At 35.3% G+C, this 18,659-nt stretch overlaps 12 protein-coding genes across 12 annotated transcripts; 7 read left to right on the top strand and 5 right to left on the bottom strand. All coding sequences in view use genetic code 12, as the record gives it.

The window, feature by feature from the left end:
• Positions 1–226: 226 nt before the first annotated feature.
• On the bottom strand, positions 227–2,128 carry DEHA2B15994g (DEHA2B15994p; the record flags this gene model as incomplete). Its single annotated transcript, XM_457646.1, has 1 exon — positions 227–2,128. One exon carries the CDS (start codon positions 2,126–2,128, stop codon positions 227–229), a length of 1,902 nt encoding a protein of 633 aa, XP_457646.2.
• A 468-nt stretch (positions 2,129–2,596) lies between these two features.
• DEHA2B15972g (DEHA2B15972p) lies at positions 2,597–3,181 on the top strand (the record flags this gene model as incomplete). Its single annotated transcript, XM_457645.1, has 1 exon — positions 2,597–3,181. The coding sequence occupies one exon, from the start codon at positions 2,597–2,599 to the stop codon at positions 3,179–3,181; it is 585 nt and encodes a 194-aa protein (XP_457645.1).
• A 225-nt stretch (positions 3,182–3,406) lies between these two features.
• On the top strand, positions 3,407–3,610 carry DEHA2B15950g (DEHA2B15950p; the record flags this gene model as incomplete). The annotated part of the gene is made up of 1 exon (XM_002770091.1): positions 3,407–3,610. One exon carries the CDS (start codon positions 3,407–3,409, stop codon positions 3,608–3,610), a length of 204 nt encoding a protein of 67 aa, XP_002770137.1.
• Positions 3,611–4,005: 395 nt separating this feature from the next.
• On the top strand, positions 4,006–4,755 carry DEHA2B15928g (DEHA2B15928p; the record flags this gene model as incomplete). The annotated part of the gene is made up of 1 exon (XM_457644.1): positions 4,006–4,755. One exon carries the CDS (start codon positions 4,006–4,008, stop codon positions 4,753–4,755), a length of 750 nt encoding a protein of 249 aa, XP_457644.1.
• Positions 4,756–4,932: 177 nt separating this feature from the next.
• On the bottom strand, positions 4,933–5,694 carry DEHA2B15906g (DEHA2B15906p; the record flags this gene model as incomplete). The annotated part of the gene is made up of 1 exon (XM_457643.1): positions 4,933–5,694. The coding sequence occupies one exon, from the start codon at positions 5,692–5,694 to the stop codon at positions 4,933–4,935; it is 762 nt and encodes a 253-aa protein (XP_457643.2).
• Positions 5,695–7,622: 1,928 nt separating this feature from the next.
• DEHA2B15884g (DEHA2B15884p) lies at positions 7,623–9,365 on the top strand (the record flags this gene model as incomplete). The annotated part of the gene is made up of 1 exon (XM_457642.1): positions 7,623–9,365. One exon carries the CDS (start codon positions 7,623–7,625, stop codon positions 9,363–9,365), a length of 1,743 nt encoding a protein of 580 aa, XP_457642.2.
• Positions 9,366–9,653: 288 nt separating this feature from the next.
• On the bottom strand, positions 9,654–10,580 carry DEHA2B15862g (DEHA2B15862p; the record flags this gene model as incomplete). Its single annotated transcript, XM_457641.1, has 1 exon — positions 9,654–10,580. One exon carries the CDS (start codon positions 10,578–10,580, stop codon positions 9,654–9,656), a length of 927 nt encoding a protein of 308 aa, XP_457641.1.
• Positions 10,581–11,149: 569 nt separating this feature from the next.
• DEHA2B15840g (DEHA2B15840p) lies at positions 11,150–11,536 on the top strand (the record flags this gene model as incomplete). The annotated part of the gene is made up of 1 exon (XM_457640.1): positions 11,150–11,536. The coding sequence occupies one exon, from the start codon at positions 11,150–11,152 to the stop codon at positions 11,534–11,536; it is 387 nt and encodes a 128-aa protein (XP_457640.2).
• A 157-nt stretch (positions 11,537–11,693) lies between these two features.
• Positions 11,694–14,693, top strand: DEHA2B15818g (DEHA2B15818p; the record flags this gene model as incomplete). Its single annotated transcript, XM_002770090.1, has 1 exon — positions 11,694–14,693. One exon carries the CDS (start codon positions 11,694–11,696, stop codon positions 14,691–14,693), a length of 3,000 nt encoding a protein of 999 aa, XP_002770136.1.
• Positions 14,694–14,729: 36 nt separating this feature from the next.
• On the bottom strand, positions 14,730–15,641 carry DEHA2B15796g (DEHA2B15796p; the record flags this gene model as incomplete). The annotated part of the gene is made up of 1 exon (XM_457637.1): positions 14,730–15,641. One exon carries the CDS (start codon positions 15,639–15,641, stop codon positions 14,730–14,732), a length of 912 nt encoding a protein of 303 aa, XP_457637.1.
• A 701-nt stretch (positions 15,642–16,342) lies between these two features.
• DEHA2B15774g (DEHA2B15774p) lies at positions 16,343–17,125 on the bottom strand (the record flags this gene model as incomplete). Its single annotated transcript, XM_002770089.1, has 1 exon — positions 16,343–17,125. One exon carries the CDS (start codon positions 17,123–17,125, stop codon positions 16,343–16,345), a length of 783 nt encoding a protein of 260 aa, XP_002770135.1.
• Positions 17,126–17,810: 685 nt separating this feature from the next.
• DEHA2B15752g (DEHA2B15752p) lies at positions 17,811–18,569 on the top strand (the record flags this gene model as incomplete). The annotated part of the gene is made up of 1 exon (XM_002770088.1): positions 17,811–18,569. One exon carries the CDS (start codon positions 17,811–17,813, stop codon positions 18,567–18,569), a length of 759 nt encoding a protein of 252 aa, XP_002770134.1.
• Positions 18,570–18,659: the final 90 nt, after the last annotated feature.

Raw genomic sequence — 18,659 nt, 5'->3', positions numbered from 1 at the left:
TTTCCGTAAAACGGTTCTATTCATTCGGCTTGGAATATAACGATACTAGTATATAAATATGTTCTACGACTGTTGGTTATTAGATACTCCGAAAATCAGATCATCCCTTATATTAAGAGCTGTTGCGACAAATTTCATTTGAGCAATCTAATAAAATAATAATGTTGCCTGGGTTTTTACACTTGTGATCTCAAATAAATAAAGAATACTTTTTTAACCTAAATAATTAAAATTTTTCAGTATGACAATAAATATCGGGTGAATGCTTTCTCCAGCGATTCTTTTGACATTCTTCTTTCATTTGATTAGTAAGTAAATCAGGACCACAACCAACTACTGCTAAAGACTTATACGAACTAGACTTGTCTTCGGCTATCATGTTACTTACCGCTTCATCAATCAACGAAGGAACATCTGGACGCCTATAGTGTATGTTAATATTTGACAAATCAAATATCGAGGCTTCGTAGCTTAAGCCAGAAGAATTGGAGGATATAGTTTCGCCCAAATCTTGGACTCTTTCTTTTGTAGTGGATACGTCCTCCGTGGTTATTTCTTTTGTGGAAGTTATGTCCTTCGAAGTTATTTCTTTTGTGGTTTTGTCTTTGATATAAGTTTCTTTAGTAGGATCCTGCTCAACAATATCATGACATATCAACTTTCCAGCCAGTGACTGGGTGACATATACATCAATGCTTACACCAAATTCTACGTATTGTGCTAACTGATTTAAAATATCTTTAAACCATTCGATATTCCGTATGTCTCTGATCATCCAAACTATTTTGATGTGTGCCTTATTAGGACGGAACAAATAATCTCCAATCTCGTTTCTCTGTCTTATTGTTTCCAAGAGATCTAAAGCCAATGGAAATGTAAATGATGCTCCTGATCCTGCACCCACAAATAAAGCTGAATCAAAAGTAAGAAGCGGCTGATGCTTTCCTCCATATGGACCCCATAATGATACTTTCAATTTAACACAACTAGGATCTTGATCTTCATCATGTTGAACTTTCTCAAGCTTTTTCATCAATCGTTTAGTGAACCCTTTTTGTTTTCTTATGATCAATTTAATTTCACCTGTATTTGGTAAACTTGCGATAGTGAATGGATGATATTGAAATAAGCTGACTTTGCCGACGTTAAGGTAAATATGTTGGCCTGCTTTCCACGTACCTATTTTTGGTAAAATCTTTGCGTACCACTTGTTCTCATTCATTATAGACTTAACTTCTATCCTGACTTCCACTGTATCATCATCAAGAATCTTGAAATCAGAGAGACCCTTAGTAGGACTGGTCCTTCTGTGAATGACACCAATTATTCTCGTTAAAACTCTGTCAAAAACAAGAACATGAACCGCAATCAACACAGCTGCCTTATTGGAAGGGTTATGGAAAAATGCAAATAAAAACATGATAATCGCCAACACTTTATGTTGAACAAGGAAAATATCGTAAGACCATTTTCTGATGAATCTCATACTTCCCCACGTTAAGAGGAACATCGTTGAATATGCAATCATACCAAAAATTTGTGGTGGAATAAAAACCATGACCTCGAAATCCAAGTCCAACCAGTATGTAATTGTTAAGGACATATGTACAGTAACCATTAACCAAATCAATCTTCCCATCCAATGATGCATGACTTCAAGTCTGTCAGCCTGCAAACCAGTAATTGAAGTAAGAAGATCATGTTTGAGAATCATAATGTTAAGCATGGGAAAATTTCCAACTGCAACTCTACCTAATCTTTTTCCCACAATATAAAATCTAGGCTCGTAGTCAAGGTCTTTAGTCTCAACATAGCAGAAAACCCCATTGATGATAATGAATAGTGCACTTAATAGTATCAAACTTGGCTGAAAGTAAAATTTGTTCTTCTTGTATGGTATTTTCACGCCTACACACCCAGTCAAATTGTCCCAGAGCTGTAAAAACTTGAAAACCCATTTGTATTTTAAAGTTGCAACCTCCCTTTTTCCCCTAAGAAGCCTCGGCAACCAGTGAAAAATTAATCCGTAAATTATTAAACTCAAAGCAGTAACTATAAATATCAACCCTTGGAAATCATCATTCCTTTTCTTCTCAACATAATACTGTTCACTATACTTTATTGCCATTTTACTTGATTGGAATTATACAATATATAATATATAATACTTAATTCTGTATAAAACGTATATAGTGTAAAAAAATCTCGATTCGATTCGATTTGGCTGTAAATATATAAGACGTCTCGGTGGTCGCCTACGCTTTTTTTTTCTACTGTGCGATTGCTTGTCCTTTTGGATATGCATGGTCATGAAATCGTGAATGCAGGTAACTAGATAATGCAGATAACAAGACCATCTTGCATTTCCGGGCCGGTTATACAGAAAAGTTTTCGTTATTCTTTTCATATAATATTACGTGCCAAGCAAATATGCATGTTACATATAATCTGATAAATCTGAATGCCGCAAAATAAATTTCGTACATGATCAGGAATATTTTTCAAGTTATATGCGGTCGGTCAAATGTAGAAGTATAAAAGTAAAATAAAATAAGTCAGATTTATATTTTCAGAACAACGTAAAGTAACTTATAAAATGCAATCCTCGTGTTTGATTTTAGTATTTGCCAGTATTATTTCACTTGTCTCCGCTAGTAACTGGGCCACTTATCCATCAGTTCCAAAAACTGCCAGTATCAATGGATTCGCTGATCCAATATACACCAAATTGCCAGATTGTGCCCAGGACTGTGTTGATATAGACACCGATAACACACCATGTCCATACTGGGACACTGGATGTTTCTGTGTTATGCCACAGTGGGCAGGTCAAGTTGCTGAATGTTTCGTGTCTAAGTGTGAAGGTAAGGAAGTCGCCAGTGCTACGAGTTTGGCCGTTTCGTTGTGCTCGAGTGTTGGCGCCAACCAATGGTTAATGCCAGCATCTTTATCCACAGCACTCAGTTCTGCTGCCGGTAACAAGGAAAAGTCCTCGTCCTCGACTGCTTCAAGCAACGCTGAATTGACTTCTGGTTCTGGTTCTAGCTCGACTTCAAGTTCGAGCTCCTCCTTGGGATCTTCCTCCAGTGCTAGCTCTACCGGTAATAATGCCGTTATGATGGCCAGCTACGACCTTCCATCTGTCGCTTTCTTCATGTTCATATTCTCGCTTGTTTTATAGATTTCAATTATATATGCTACTCAATGGTGTGAAAACCTGACTCCAATCTACAGTACAAATTATTCGACTAGCTAAACGAGCCCGTAGCATTTTATCTTCTCGTATTTCAAGCATTGTCTAGGCCCCAAATCCCGTTCAAGCCAACTATTACGTCTAAGCACCTTTGAACTATAATTTTCGGCTCTCTTCAAGCAGCATGACAACGACATAATTCCACACGATTATATGATTGAAGGGTTTACGTATCGGGTGGTTTCCAAGACATTACTGGGGGGCTTCAAATTATTTATATCCAGCGATATGTCCGATTCGTCCCTGGTAGAACCTTATGCCACCTCTAGATGGTCTCACCGATATGTCCGGCGTGGTTTGCTTATGAACTATGCAGCATATAGGTTCACTAACCACCGATATGTCCGTCTTTCCTAGTCACAGATGCGTTATACTTCATGTGTCTATATGTATTGACCAATCATAGAAGTAAAATGCAACTTTTGAACCTTATACTTGAGAGTTCCGGACCGCATGAAAGATTGTGCATCCGATTTCAAAAAGGAACACCGACATGCATAGAAGTATTACATGCAGTATTTTTGCATTGTTATGATTATCTGATTCATCAGGTAAGACCGTAGGCGGGAAGTCATTTACGAGAGTCAGTGAATGCCTACCATTCATTGGCGTTCTACCTTTGCTAAAATTTCTTAGCATTTGTTTTTGAAATGTTCTTCCGAAACTATATAAGAGTATATTTTCCGGCCTCTTGTAAATTAAATCTTTCTTTGAATTAACTAAGAAACAAATTCCATTCGCTTTCTAAAAATATGATTTCCGCTAACTTATTGGCCACCGCTGCTGCCATCGTTTCCTTTTACGCCTCATCGGCTAAGGCTGCTAACTACGCAACCTACCCATCTGTTGCTCATACTGCTACGATCAATGGTTTCGCTGACCCAATTTACGGTCAGCTTCCAGAATGTGCCAAGTCTTGTGTCGAAGAAGACACTGACAGCACCCCATGTCCATACTGGGATCCCGGTTGTCTTTGTGTTATGTCCAACTGGGGTGCTCCAGTTGCTGAATGTATTGCTGAAAGCTGTAAGGGTAGCGATGTTTCTGATGCTGCTGGCTTAGCTACCTCTATCTGTTCCAGTGCTGGTGTTCCAAGCCCATACTGGTACATCCCAGCCAGTGACTCGGCTGCTTTATCTTCTGCTGCCGAAGCCACTGCCACTGAAGACGCTTCCTCTTCTGCTGCGGAAACTTCTGCTGCTGAAACTTCTGCTGCTGAAACCTCTGCCCCTGCTGAAACCTCTGCTCCTGCTGAAACCTCTGCTCCTGCTGAAACCTCTGCTCCTGCTGAAACTTCTGCCCCAGAAACTTCTGCTCCTGTTGAAACCTCTGCTCCAGCTGAAACTTCTGCTCCTGCTGAATCTGCTTCTGCTCCAGTTGAATCCGCTTCTGCTACTGATGCTCCAGAAGTTGAAGCTCAAGAAAACTCCGCTGTTTTCAACGTTCCGGGCCCAGCTTTAATTGCTCTTTCCGCAATTTCTTTTGCTGCTTTTTACTTCTAATCTAATTTAAAAATCTTTTAGTTATTTTTAGTATATTGAATATATTATACTCCTTTTTTTAACCCATTCCGTAGTTACAGAGTCCACAAGTATATAATTTGAATCACTTGTTATAGTATTAAGACTATTTTAGTGTGAGCAATATATGTATGACGATATTTTTTATGATTTAAGAACCTAAATATTCATATAATCCAATAATTCATTGCTAATAAACGAAGTATCTCCGTCGGCGCTTGCTGAAGAATTTTCGAGGAGACTGTCCAATGTATTCAATTGAATATCCTCCTCCAAACATTCAAACATTTCTAGGCAGTTATCGTATTGAGGTATATTTACTACACTTCCTGTCATGGATGCGGGATATTCATTGCTATAGTTCGAAATAATTTCACCAAAACTCTTCTTATTTTCACTTACTCTCTCTGGAAAGATTGTCCTAGATAGTACCCTCTGCTTTTGTAAATTCCTTTTGGTTAGTATCAAAGGCAATGGTTTAAAAATCAACGGATTTGAGCCTTGAATACATTCCTTATAGTACTTTTTAGGTGTATATCCCGTATAATTTTTGAAAGTCCTACAGAAATGCCATTTTGACAGACGTAAATCAAACGCTAATGTGTCCACATCCAATTTCGTTTTAGATGTGGCCATTTTCATTATTATCGAACAAGCCTTCTTAATATTCTCCCTAGCCTTGTTCCATCCGATCAATATATGTGGTCTACATCTTTTGCATGGTCGAAACCTTTTCTCGATTGCTTCTTGTACGTTATCACAAAAAATTATATTTTTCTTCAATGGCAACCTCGATGAACAAGTCGGCCTGCAACATATCGAGGTAGATAAAACGCAATATATAAATTCTCCTTCGGCATCAGGGTTTCTTTCCATTAATGCACTGAGTTTAGACTCATACGTTGGGTATTTTTTACTCATTTTAAAGATAAATACCCACCTAATAAGCTTGTGAAAACGAGAATTAGATGTGGCTATTTATCTAAATTTCTTTGCTTCCAATGTCATCAGTTATGTGCAGACTATTGTTTCTATACAATAGTCTACTAATAATGTAATGGCTTAACAAATTCTGGGGTTATATTCTATTTTAAGATATCCTTATAGTTGGATTTATCTTACGGCTTGTATAAAGTCATAAAGTTAGTTACAGAAATTTTGGCGTGAAGACTCAAATCATTAACATATGTCATACATCGTGACACCATGTTGCAAGCATTTCTAAATCTGACCTACAATTGTAATAAAAACAAGTAATATGTCCTTTAGGCAATCAACTAGTCGAAAATGACAGAAAGAAAGTATTATTTTCTGAACAGGTAAAACAAAGGTTTTCAGCAATTTAATCATGCAGTAAATGAAAATTTATGTTGGATAAAATATGCGTTGAAGGATTTACTAAAACTCCCAGAGTGATCTTGTAGGGCAAAGAATTTAGCATATGACCTCTGTATGAAACTTCCATTATTCATATTTAGGTCGTTTAGTATGTGCTACATTTTTTACTTTGGAACGCTGATATCTAGGTAAACCCTGAACGCATAGTGTCACTGCAAACTACAGAAAAGTTAAACTATTTTCCATACCAACGATTCGTAATTTTTTCAAGTAACTTTGTCATTATGTAGATGGTAATCATTTCTAATTTAGTCTAGTTTAAACTTTATGTTAAAAAAGCGTTAGATTTCTCTCAGCTTTTGAAATTCGCAATAATTTGAAAAAGATGTGAAATTTTACGAAATAATTAACACTCCTTACTATATGTAAAATATAATAATCCAATTAAGCCAAATGCTACAATACATCCGTTATTGATAATGAGAAATATTGTAGTATCATCTAATTGATTGACTTTCGAGGCTTATTCATATTAATCACTTTTTATTTATATGTTATGAATTACAGAAGCTAAAATTAGATAAAAATAGTAAGTCCTAGTAGAGTTGGCTATTGGATAGAGTTGTTCCATACAAGTTTCATAAATTGAATTTTCAGGGTATATTCTTGATTCATTTTTTTTTTTTTTGAATTTAATAGGCAAATGCTTTTGCAAACTATACATAGAGGAAAAACACCTTATTTTTCTACTGGCTTATCAATTATAGCCTAATATATAATCATTTAGTCTAAAGTGACCATTTACTACTTTAATTGGGGTAATCATTTTACATACCTCGTTGACAAGTAGTCTAGCAACACATTTGAGGCTAATATTATATATGTTACTAGATATGGAAGTCTTATCAATTGGACACCTCCAATTCATTATATTACCCAAATATGATCATAAAAACTAGATTAGGTTTACTTCCGTGTTTTAAATGTCATTAAGAAATTATCTTAGATGATATTGCATCCGCATAAGTTGCATTTTGCTATACTACTCACGGACATATGGGGTAAGGTTGGAATGGAAACCAGAAAAATAATTTCTCAACCTTGAATAAGCGCCTATACCCAAGCGTACCCCAGAATTGTTATCTTATTCGATCATTCTCCTTTAAACTCTTCATCTTTTGTTATAATGTAAGAGAAAAACTGCCCAAGTATATGATTCTTCCTCATTGGGATAATTTGTAAACACCGCACATAAATTTATCGCATTCAAGGTACTATGGAATTTTAATAATGGGATATTAATAGAGAAACAAAGTATCCAGTAGATAACTAAAAGCTTTACTATCTGGCTACAATTGATAAAACGGTGTCATAATATTTAGTCAATAGTTTCAAAGTTGTGCTATTTATCAAGATAATGCAAACTGTTTATAATCAAGTGTGTTATTAAATCAAAATAGGAAATAGTTACAACATATATACATATTAGCATTTGAATCACATAAATTGGAATGTCATCTAGTCCCGCAGCGAATGAATATGATGCATTAGAAGTCATAGGAAAAGGATCGTATGGAACGGTTAGAAAAGTTCAAGAAAAATCAAGTGGTGAAATATTTGTTCGAAAGGAAATAGAATATAATTCAATGAATAATCAAGAAAGAAACCAATTAATATCGGAATTAAGAATATTAAGAGAACTAAATCACCCAAATATTGTTAAATACTTCCGACATGACCACATTATGCAAAAAAAGTCCATACATATATATATGGAATATTGTGATGGAGGAGACCTTGCACAAGTAATTTCAAATTTTAGAAAAAATAAAGAAATGGTTCCAGAAGAGTTTATTTGGCAGGTTTTAGTCCAGACGTTGTTAGCCTTACACAGGTGTCATTATGGGATCGATGCCAAGAAAGTAAATCTATTTTCAAATCCAGTTGATGATAAAGAACCAACCATAGACTCAGAAACAGTCGTTATTCATCGGGATATAAAACCAGATAATATTTTTATGTTGAACTCCGGTAAATCAATTAAATTAGGGGATTTTGGTTTAGCCAAGATGTTAACTTCTCAGAACGATTTTGCCAAAACATATGTGGGAACACCTTATTACATGTCTCCTGAAGTATTAATGGACAATCCATACTCACCCGTGTGTGATATTTGGTCACTAGGATGTGTATTATTTGAACTCTGTACTTTACAACCACCCTTTCAAGCAAAAACTCATTTACAATTACAAAGTAAAATCAAGCAAGGGATAATTCCAGACTTACCAGGTATTTATTCATCGCAACTTAGATCTATTATAAAAGAATGCATAACAGTGGATCCGGAGTTGCGGCCATCTTGTTATGATTTGCTAGAAACTTTATCGATTAGATTCTTAAGGAAGGAAATGGAGTTGAAAGAGATAAATACAAATTTGAATGAGTTTCAAAAGCAATTATTGACTAAGAATGACGAATTAAAAAAGAAGGAATCATTATTAAATAATATCGAACGAAAAATATTTGCTCAAAGAGAAGATCTAGAAAATGAATACAATAATATGCAAAAGAAATGTAATTCACAGAAAAAACAACTAGAAGAAGAGCTAATTGAGGAATTTGAGATGAGAAAAAAATCCATGGATCAGGAGGCAAAAGAAGTCAGACTTGGTTATCAAAGGGAATTCAAAATGGTAGTTGAACATGAAGTTCAGCTAAGACTAAAGGATATCTTAGGTAAACAAAAGCATCAGCAACAACAACAGCAACAACAACAGCATCTACAACAGCATCAACAACAGCATCAACATCAAAATCAACACCAGCATCCACAATATCAACAACCTCAACCTTATCAAGAATTGAGTAGGAAGAAATCTGATCCGTTATCTTCACCATCTCCAAGCAAAGCAACAACTAGGAATACCTTGTACCTGGCTAACCATTATGCTGCCCCTAATGAACATGTAGTACTGCCAAATAAGCCTAAAGGGCCCAAGGAGCTACAATTAGACGACCAATCAAAATTATTGTCACCACAACTAACGAGACGAATTCCATTGAAAACAAGAAACAGCGAAAATAGCGATTACGATTCCAATGGATATTATTCTGACCAATATAAGTCATCACCAACCAGATTTCTGGGAAATAACTATAAGAAAAGAGTTACTGATGAATTAGAGAGGCTAAGCTTAGAAAAGAGAAATATTCCTGAATTTGAGGAATTATACATCAGAAAGAATAGGCACTAATATTTGTCAAATTAATTGTAATAAAGTGACCATTAGTAGATCTCAATTCTTCACTAATTTGGTGATAATGAATGAGAATTGAATATGTACCAGAGGTGTACTATATTGTACCATCTGGTGAATATTATGTCCTAAGATTGCAAGAGGAAAGTAGTTTAGCATTATCAGTTTACAACATTGTGTGAATTTGATACGAATTTGTAACATATCTAGCATTAATTATATAAAAATTTAAATATATAAGTCCATTAATTAGGTTCCGACAGAATATCGGTAAAAGTCAATGAATTATTCAGACCATTTCTCACCGGTCAAAGATTCATAAGCTTCAATATATTTTTCTTTTGACTTAACAATTATATTTTCATCCATTGCGACGCCAAATTTACCGGCTAAACCATTTGCGGTTAACCAGTCTCTTAAGAATTGTTTATCATAAGAATCTTGGGATTTGCCAATTTGATAATTAGCGGCATTCCAGAATCTCGATGAATCAGGAGTTAATACCTCGTCAACCAAAACAATATTGTTGTCCTTATCTAAGCCAAATTCGAACTTAGTATCTGCGATAATAATGCCTCTCGATTTAGCATATTCCTTGGCTTTTGAATATAACTCAATGGCCTTTGCTTCCAATTTATCGCACAATTCTTGTCCAACAATTTCGGCCGCTTTTTCTGGGGATATATTTTCATCATGTTCTCCTTGTTCGGCTTTGGTTGATGGGGTGAAAATTGGCTTGGTAAATTCTTGGGATTCTTGTAAATCATCCTGATCAATACTTAAACCATGCACCGTCTTCTTATTCTTGTACTCCTTCCAGGCAGAACCAGTAATGTACCCTCTGACAATAACCTCTAATGGAATTAATTTTAACTTTCTCACCAATAAGGATCTACCACTTATTTGTTGTTTGTATTTTGGTTCAGATAACTTAGCAGGTAATCTGGCGAACAAATGCTCATCGTCATTATTTGACAATACCAAATGGTTTGGAATACTGCTCGATAAGAACTCAAACCAGAATTCAGAAATTCTAGTCAAAATCTTTCCCTTTGATGAAATACCGTTTTCCATTATCACATCGTATGCTGAAACCCTATCAGTTGCAACAAATAATAAGGTTTCATCATCTACTTGATAAATATCCCTAACTTTTCCCTTACAAACTAAAGGTAAAATTCCGTCTAATTCTGTGGTGTGTAATGAATCCATGATATCTTGTGGTCTCTAACTAGTGAATAAGCTCAATTGAACAACCTCTTTCTTCTATTTGGCCGTTTGTATGGGAAGAATACTGAAAATTTTCTGACTCGTGTATAGATTAGAATTAATTAACTATGATTACATAATATGACTCAAGATAACCATGGTTGGTGATGGTTTTTCACTACTTCATTTATGCCATGGGTCGTGATTTCCTGTATTACAGAGCATGGCCACAACACGTCAAGATGACCAAATTGATCCTCCGTTTCATAGCATCTTGGATTCTCCTCCTTTGGACAACTATTGGCGTGGAATGTAATTCGCAGACAATTATCGCAGTTTCTCATAAGCCCACCAGAGAATTATGCAATATTAGGATATAATATTCTATTTTAGATGACACATATTGTTTAAATTCCGTATCAACACGTCAACGAATACGGGCTATACTAACTTAGGGGAAGGGGTGTATATTTTAAACAATGTCTAATCTGTTGGTATAAATAGTCCAATATTCTCCCTAATTAATCTTATTGTAGACTAATTAGAAATATACATTAAAAAATAATATAAAAATGTTTGGATTTGGACACAACAACAACTACGAGCAAGACCACCAACAGGTCTATGGTGAACAACATGAGGGAAAGTTTTCTCATGAATTGGTCGCAGGTGCTGCGTCCTTCGAAGCCGCAAAAGTTTTTGAGGACAGACAAAGAAGAGAAGGAAAACCAGTATCTCATAAGTTTGCCAAAGAAATGATCGCGGGTATTGCCGGTGCTGAGGTCGACAAGTTGTTTGAGACCAAAGGTTTGGACTACTTAGACAGAGACGAAGCCAAACGTAATGCTCAAAGCTACGCAGAGCTGAACTACGACAACCATTATGGTAACCAAAATGAGTGGCACCCAGACAGTCGTCCACCATTTGACTACCAATCTGACAGATACAATTACAATTGAGTCTAGCTTGATTCTCTGCATGGACCTCTAGTGTAGATTAGGAATAGTTATATACAGGAATATTTTAAGTAACGCGAACGCGCTTTTTTTTTGTATTTGATAACAGGCCTTAGGCGGTTGTAGAGTTTTTGATCTTCTTGTTTCTTGTAAAGCAAAGATGTCCAGTACTAGACCAGATCTTAAGTTTGCTGACACGGGAGACGAAAGACAATATTACAGAAAATATAGTAATCTTCCTCCTAAAGAATCAACCACTATTCGTATAATTGATCATAATAATAAAGACTATTTCACTGCCCTTGATGAAGACGCTGACTTGATTGCAGATAATATTTATAAGACACAATCGGTAGTTAAATATAACCAGACACACAAGAATAAGTATGTGACTATTTCTCCTCAAGTTTTCACTAATAATGTGTTGAGGTTTTGCTTGATCGATAATAATTATAAGGTGGAGATTTATAACAGTAAGACTTTCCAGATAGTCACGATGGCTACGCCTGGAAACTTAGAAAACTTATCGAACGAATATGGGATTAATTTGGAGAACATGATAAAGGATTTCTCATCGCCAATGATAGCGGGGATCAAGTATCAACAAGTAGGGTCACTGAAAAAGATTGGGATATGTTTGATTGATTTGCTGAATAATAACATACAGGTATCTGAGTTTGACGATAACGATCTTTTTTCGAACTTGGAGAGTTTGTTGTTGCAGTTGGGGGTTAAGGAGGTTATATTGCCCTCAAATTACGACCCACAAGACGAGAATAATGAGGTTATTAAGTTGTATCAAGTGTTAGACAAGATTGGAGGAATCGTGATAAGTTCTGTGAAATCTTCATTGTTTACTAATAAAGATATTGAACAGGACTTAGGAAAGTTTATAACAACTACCAACGAGGCAAATAATATCGAAGTTGTGTTAGGCTCAAAGGGTATTAGCTCAATTGAATATTCCTTATCCTTCTCCTGTTGTAATGCATTGTTGCATTATTTGGACTTATTCACCCAAGAATCGCCTAATTTCACTATCGATAAGTACAACTTATCTTCATTTATGAAATTAGATCTGTCAACTATGAAAGCATTGAATATTTTCCCAACACAATCGAGCAGTTCCAACAATTTGATAACCAAATCGTCTAATGTCACGTCAATATTTGAACTTTTGAATAAGTGCAAGACTTCAGTTGGTTCGAGATTATTGTCGCAGTGGTTGAAACAGCCATTAACAAATTTAGTTGAGATCAATGAAAGACATCTTTTAGTTAATCACCTTATGGAAGACACTAATCTCAGAGTGTTTCTTTCCCAAGATTGGCTACCCCAAATTCCTGATGTTAAAAGATTGCTAAAGAAAATATCGAACGGTATAAAGAAAACTGTCGGAAACGAAAATAAAAAACTAGAAGACGTGATTAGACTCTATCAATTGGTGCTTGTATTACCTCAATTAATTGATCACTTATCCAATATCGTTGGTGAAGAAAACAATGGTGATGATGTAAAATTGTTAATAAAGAAGTATTGGTTAGACCCTGTCTCCAAGAATTATGAATCTTTGATAAAATACCAGGAGCTAGTGGAAACTACTATAGATTTATCGCCTTTGGAATCGTCATCGGCGCATGATTTGTTGAATACAGATTTTAATATAAAGCCTGAGTTTGATGAATCCTTGATTGCAATTAATGACAATTTACAAGCTACATTGTCAAACATCAAGAACTGTCACATAGAAGTTAGTGAAGATTTGGGTATTGAACTAGAAAAAAAACTAAAATTAGAAAAACACCAACAACATGGGTGGTGTTTTAGAGTAACTAGGAATGATTCATCTGTATTACGGAATACAGGAAATAACTATATTGAATTACAAACGGTTAAAGCGGGTGTATTTTTCACATCGAAAAGCTTAAGATCGTTATCGGAAAAGTATCAAGAATTTTCGGGCGAATATAATTCGAAACAAAGAGAATTAATAAAAGAAATATTATCAATCACGTCTACATATCAACTGGTATTCACATCATTGTCTTTGACTTTGGGTCATTTAGACGTATTAGCTAGTTTTGCAAATGTGGCTATCTTCGCTCCTATTCCATATGTCAAACCGATGTTACATCCTCTTAGTAGCTCAATTGAATCAGATGAACATAAACAAAGGAAAATCAAATTAGAAGAAGCCAGACACCCTGTGTTGGAAGTTCAAGATGATATTAACTTTATTGCGAATGATGTCTATTTATCAACACCAAATGCAGAAGCTGATTCTAAAGGCAAACCTTTTGTCATTATAACTGGTCCAAATATGGGTGGTAAATCAACCTATATTAGACAAGTGGGGGTTATTGCATTAATGAGCCAGGTTGGATCGTTTGTACCAGCTAGTGAAGATTCTTCTGCTCCTGAAATTCCAATATTTGATGCTATTTTATCAAGAGTAGGTGCTGGCGATTCACAATTAAAAGGATTATCTACTTTCATGATCGAAATGCTAGAAACATCGTCGATCTTAGCAACTGCTACTCACAATTCATTAATTATAGTTGATGAGTTGGGTAGAGGTACTAGTACATATGACGGGTTTGGTTTAGCTTGGTCAATCCTGGAACATTTGATAAGTGAAAAGCACTGCTTTACATTATTTGCTACTCATTTCCACGAGTTGACTGAGTTAGCTACAAAATATAATGACAAAGTTAGTAACTTACATGTTGTTGCACATGTTGAAAAAAATGATGAGCAAAATGACGAAAATGAAGATGATATCACGTTGATGTACAAGGTTGAGCCAGGCATTTCTGATAAGTCGTTTGGTATACATGTTGCCGAATTAGTCAAATTCCCAAACAAAATTGTCAATATGGCAAAGAGAAAGGCTTCAGAGTTACAAAACTCTAATTCTATTGACGAAGATCAGTATATCCAGAACAAACGAACCAAATGCTCAGGCGATGAGATTACCAGCGGTATCAATAACTTGAAAGAAATCCTAAAGAAATGGAAAACCATATGTTACGACTCTGATTCCAAATGTAGTGTTGAATCTGAAGAAGCAGTACAAATTCTTAAGAAGTTAGTGAATGAAGACTATGCTGGAACTATTCAGAGCGACAAATACATAAATGAGGTACTTAGTATGTTGTGATATTACTATATATATATAAAGCTATAAATATATGAACTAGTTATTCTTCTTTTCATTTAATAAAAACTCGGCATCTGCTTCAGCCAATTTTTTGACTTCATTGAATCTATCTAAGCCTTTTGGGTCAATACAGTTAACAACTGGCAAACCACAAATCCATTTAAATTTGAAGAATCTTTCTGTGCCAGTCAAGAAACATCTTAAATATTCTTCGTAAACGACATAGAAGTATACTCCAGTTCCCGTGAATATGTGCCACCATCCATGCCCTTCCAACACAAATCCATATGGCATACCCCAGTTTCTTCTCAAAGCTCTTATAGGTGTACATAAATGAATATCCACGTTCCATAAGAAATATCCTAGGATGAAAATTGCAACACCAAATATCATGGTTTTATACAACTGTCTTTTGGCACCAGCATCATGAACGTGTGCCTGGGTTAAGCTGATAGACTGGAATATGATACAAGCATTCAAAAGTGCATAAGAGACTTGATGAATAGTCGGATCCTTAAAGTACAAATAAATAGCGGTTAACGTGTTCGCAGCCGCAAAGATACCAACACCAACTAAAATGGATTCCTTTTTAGACTTGAATTCACTAAAAACAGACCAGAATGGAATACATGTGGCATAAATCATCGGCAATTCATCAAGAAGCTGGAAATGATATCTAAGTGTCATATGGAACAACCACGATCCGATCCCGACTAACATAAATCCAAATCCAATCAAGAGAAACCGTGGTTCTAACTTATTCCTGTAGGCGTGAAATATAGCAAACAATGCCAAGGCAATGAATACTGAATTTGTAAGTGTGTTTAATGCCTCCGCTATATATGGAGATACAACATAATTTTCTTCACACCAATCAATTGTAGACGTTGGAACTCCCCAGAATCCATTGTCTTTTTCTGGTGGATATGGTATAGCAAAGGGAAGCATAATTCTAATCTACTTCTAATATTTCAACCTGAACGATAGATTTTAAAAAAAATCTTCCTTAGTGTTTGTTGGATAATAAATATGACTATTTATATATTGGAAAAGAATAATAACGATTGATTGTGTTTTGACGAATATTTCAATAGACGGTATTTCAATTTCAAGTGATATAAGATCCCGTTTACGGAGGTATCGGTTTAACACATAGACCTCACCAAATAGGATATATGTTTGTAGTTTAATAAAAGGAAAACTCATCGAATACAATTGGGTCTATAGGTGTAATAACATAAGAGATGATATATATATAGCATCATTATATGCTTGGGGTCTTTGTATACCCTGTACCTGATTAAGTATCTAAATTGTAACTGAAAAAGGTTCTTTGCTCATATGCAAGTTTGATGACCTCCATGTATTGAGGGTTTAGTACGTACATGAACAGATTATGGTCGACGTCCACAATCACAAACCACGAACCATAAGAATCATTGAAGTGCTACAAATGCTAGCAATAACTAGTAATAATAATAATAATAATAATAATATACAAAACATAGCTTATTTCTATAAATAAAATTTTAGAGCAAGCATTAGCAGGAGTAGCTAGTGCAAGTAATACTTTGACAAATATGTCCAGGGGGTATGGAGGCATGAATCATACATTAACGAAAGAAATAATTAAAAAGGACTTTTGGAGTCTAAGAATTGATGGTAGGATTCTCATTCGATTTTAAATATTGGGCAAACTTGCTAGTTTCGTGAATCCCACATTCAGTCTTGGCTTTACCCTTCCATCTACCACTTCTTTCATCTTCACCTTCGGCAACGGGGACAGTCGAGTGCCAGTCACCGATCGATTTGTAGCCTAAATCTAATAATTCATTATACGGCACGTTATTTTCGTCGATGTAGCTTTTCACCTTATTGAAGTCCCAGTTACACAACGGGTTAATCTTGATGGTACCACTCGATTCTTCAATTTCAATCACCGGCAATGAGCCACGGGCCCCACCTTGGGACTTTCTTCTACCTGTCAACACTGCAACCACTTGCAAATCTTTATATGCTCGTTGAGAAGGCTCAACCTTTATTAAGAAATCATAATACGAGTCGTTGGTTTCCCATAGTTGATCTCCGTATCTTTGTGCAAATTCAGATTCAGTTTCGACGTTTAACGGTTTGAATGTGTGGATCTTAGAATTATACTTTTTGCTTACGTTGTTAACCAAATCATAAGTTTGAGGAAAGTGATGCAAAGTGTCAATAAAAATAAGGTCTATCAAATGATCTTCTTCTGGTTTTAACTTTGAGATCATATCTATGGTAACTAATCCTGTTAATCCAAAAGCAGTGGTTTGATATAAGTTTGGAAAAGTAATATAAGCCCACTTGATGATTTCCTCTGGTGATAACTCCTGAAGTTTTTCGTTCAAATGTTGCAAATGCTCAGCAGATAAGTTTACAGGCCCTGTTATTGTCATGATGCTATAGCCAGTATAATAGAGTAAGATTATAGATTATACTATTCAAAGTAGTTTTCCATTAATAATGATAAATTTTGGTTGCAGTGATCACCTGATATGATGAAATGTCTGCGATTGAATTGTGTTGGAGTTCTTTTTTTGGATTATATTATGCAGCACACTGCCTTAATATCCCCTGAATATAGTCGTGTTATAACGGTGTAATTGTACGATTGTTGATTGGATTATAGGTACAGCCCACTAACATTCTGAAATCTAAAATAAATATTTTTCTCTAGTAAGAAGTAAAAAATGCGGCTTATTCAACTTCCTTAATGTGAGGAATAGGCATTCTGGTCTGTAAATTTTCTACTCGCTTTCTACTATATTCTAAGTACTTTAAATATTGGGTATCTTTTTTCCTATTCCTGGACTGCTCTCTTTCGTTTATAGAATAGTCGTCGATTATGCAGACTTTTTCCTCAATGTAGAGAATGTTCTGAATTAGGTTACTGATCTTTCCTTGCTTCAGACGAATTTCCAATGCTAGGCTAAGTATGAAAATATTTGATTAAATACTGTAAATAAGAAAAGGCCTTTGGAAAATATTTTGTTTGAGTCTGCAAGTAGGTTATTCGCAGCATATTACGTACACTGGCATCAACCGAATATTAGTGTAAATGTAACATCATTATGAAACTAGATGTCATGCAACAATATAAAATCTAATTTAGTCTGTGGTTACTTGCTGAGCATGGTATATTCTGTCAAAATTATACGAACAAACTCAAATTTTTTTTGCTTTCAATGTTTTCTTCTCGTGTATAAAACATTGAATTATCTCTCTGAGTATTCTACAGAGTATTCTACAGAGTATTTAATTAGAATGAAGAACATATATTTGTTATATTCTATTATTGATGTGAGTTATACAAAGGCACTTATTGTGACAAATACACACGGTAGCCTCTATTATGCTTCGCTTGGGGATAAGCCAGAAGTTTTGATTGTGACAATGAAGAAAGATTTTGCTCGCTTCAAGAATTATGTGCTTCAACCCATAGTAGGAAAAGCGAATTCAGAAGTATCAGAAACGTTAGAGAAGTTTAGGTTAATGGCTGAAGATCCGAGATTAATCAATACCATGCATAAGCAGATACCATATGAATTCATTTTTGGAACAGAATTGCAACGAAAAGTTTGGAATCAGCTCATGAATACTAATGCGCTGGAAACAGTATGCTACTCACAAATGGCTTCTAATTTAGGAATGCCAAAGTCCAGTAGAGTAGTAGGGGCTGCTTGTGGAGCGAACAAGATTGCTCTATTCGTACCTTGTCATCGTGCTTTAACAAAGCTGGGTCAAATATCTGGTTATCGCTGGGGGGTACCGTTGAAGCAGAGGTTACTTAAATTGGAACAGAAACCATTGCAGAAAGAGTCAAGTTTAAAGGAAAAGTGAAGGGTGTGTTTGGATTGCAGATTCTATTAGTTCTTTCCAAGATAGGATGGAAGTATTAAATGTTGGGATCATCAACTTCTATCTGCAATC

Source organism: Debaryomyces hansenii (assembly GCF_000006445.2).
Source record: "Debaryomyces hansenii CBS767 chromosome B complete sequence".
Taxonomy (NCBI): Eukaryota; Fungi; Ascomycota; class Pichiomycetes; order Serinales; family Debaryomycetaceae; genus Debaryomyces; species Debaryomyces hansenii.
This window is presented reverse-complemented; position numbering and strand designations above follow the sequence as displayed.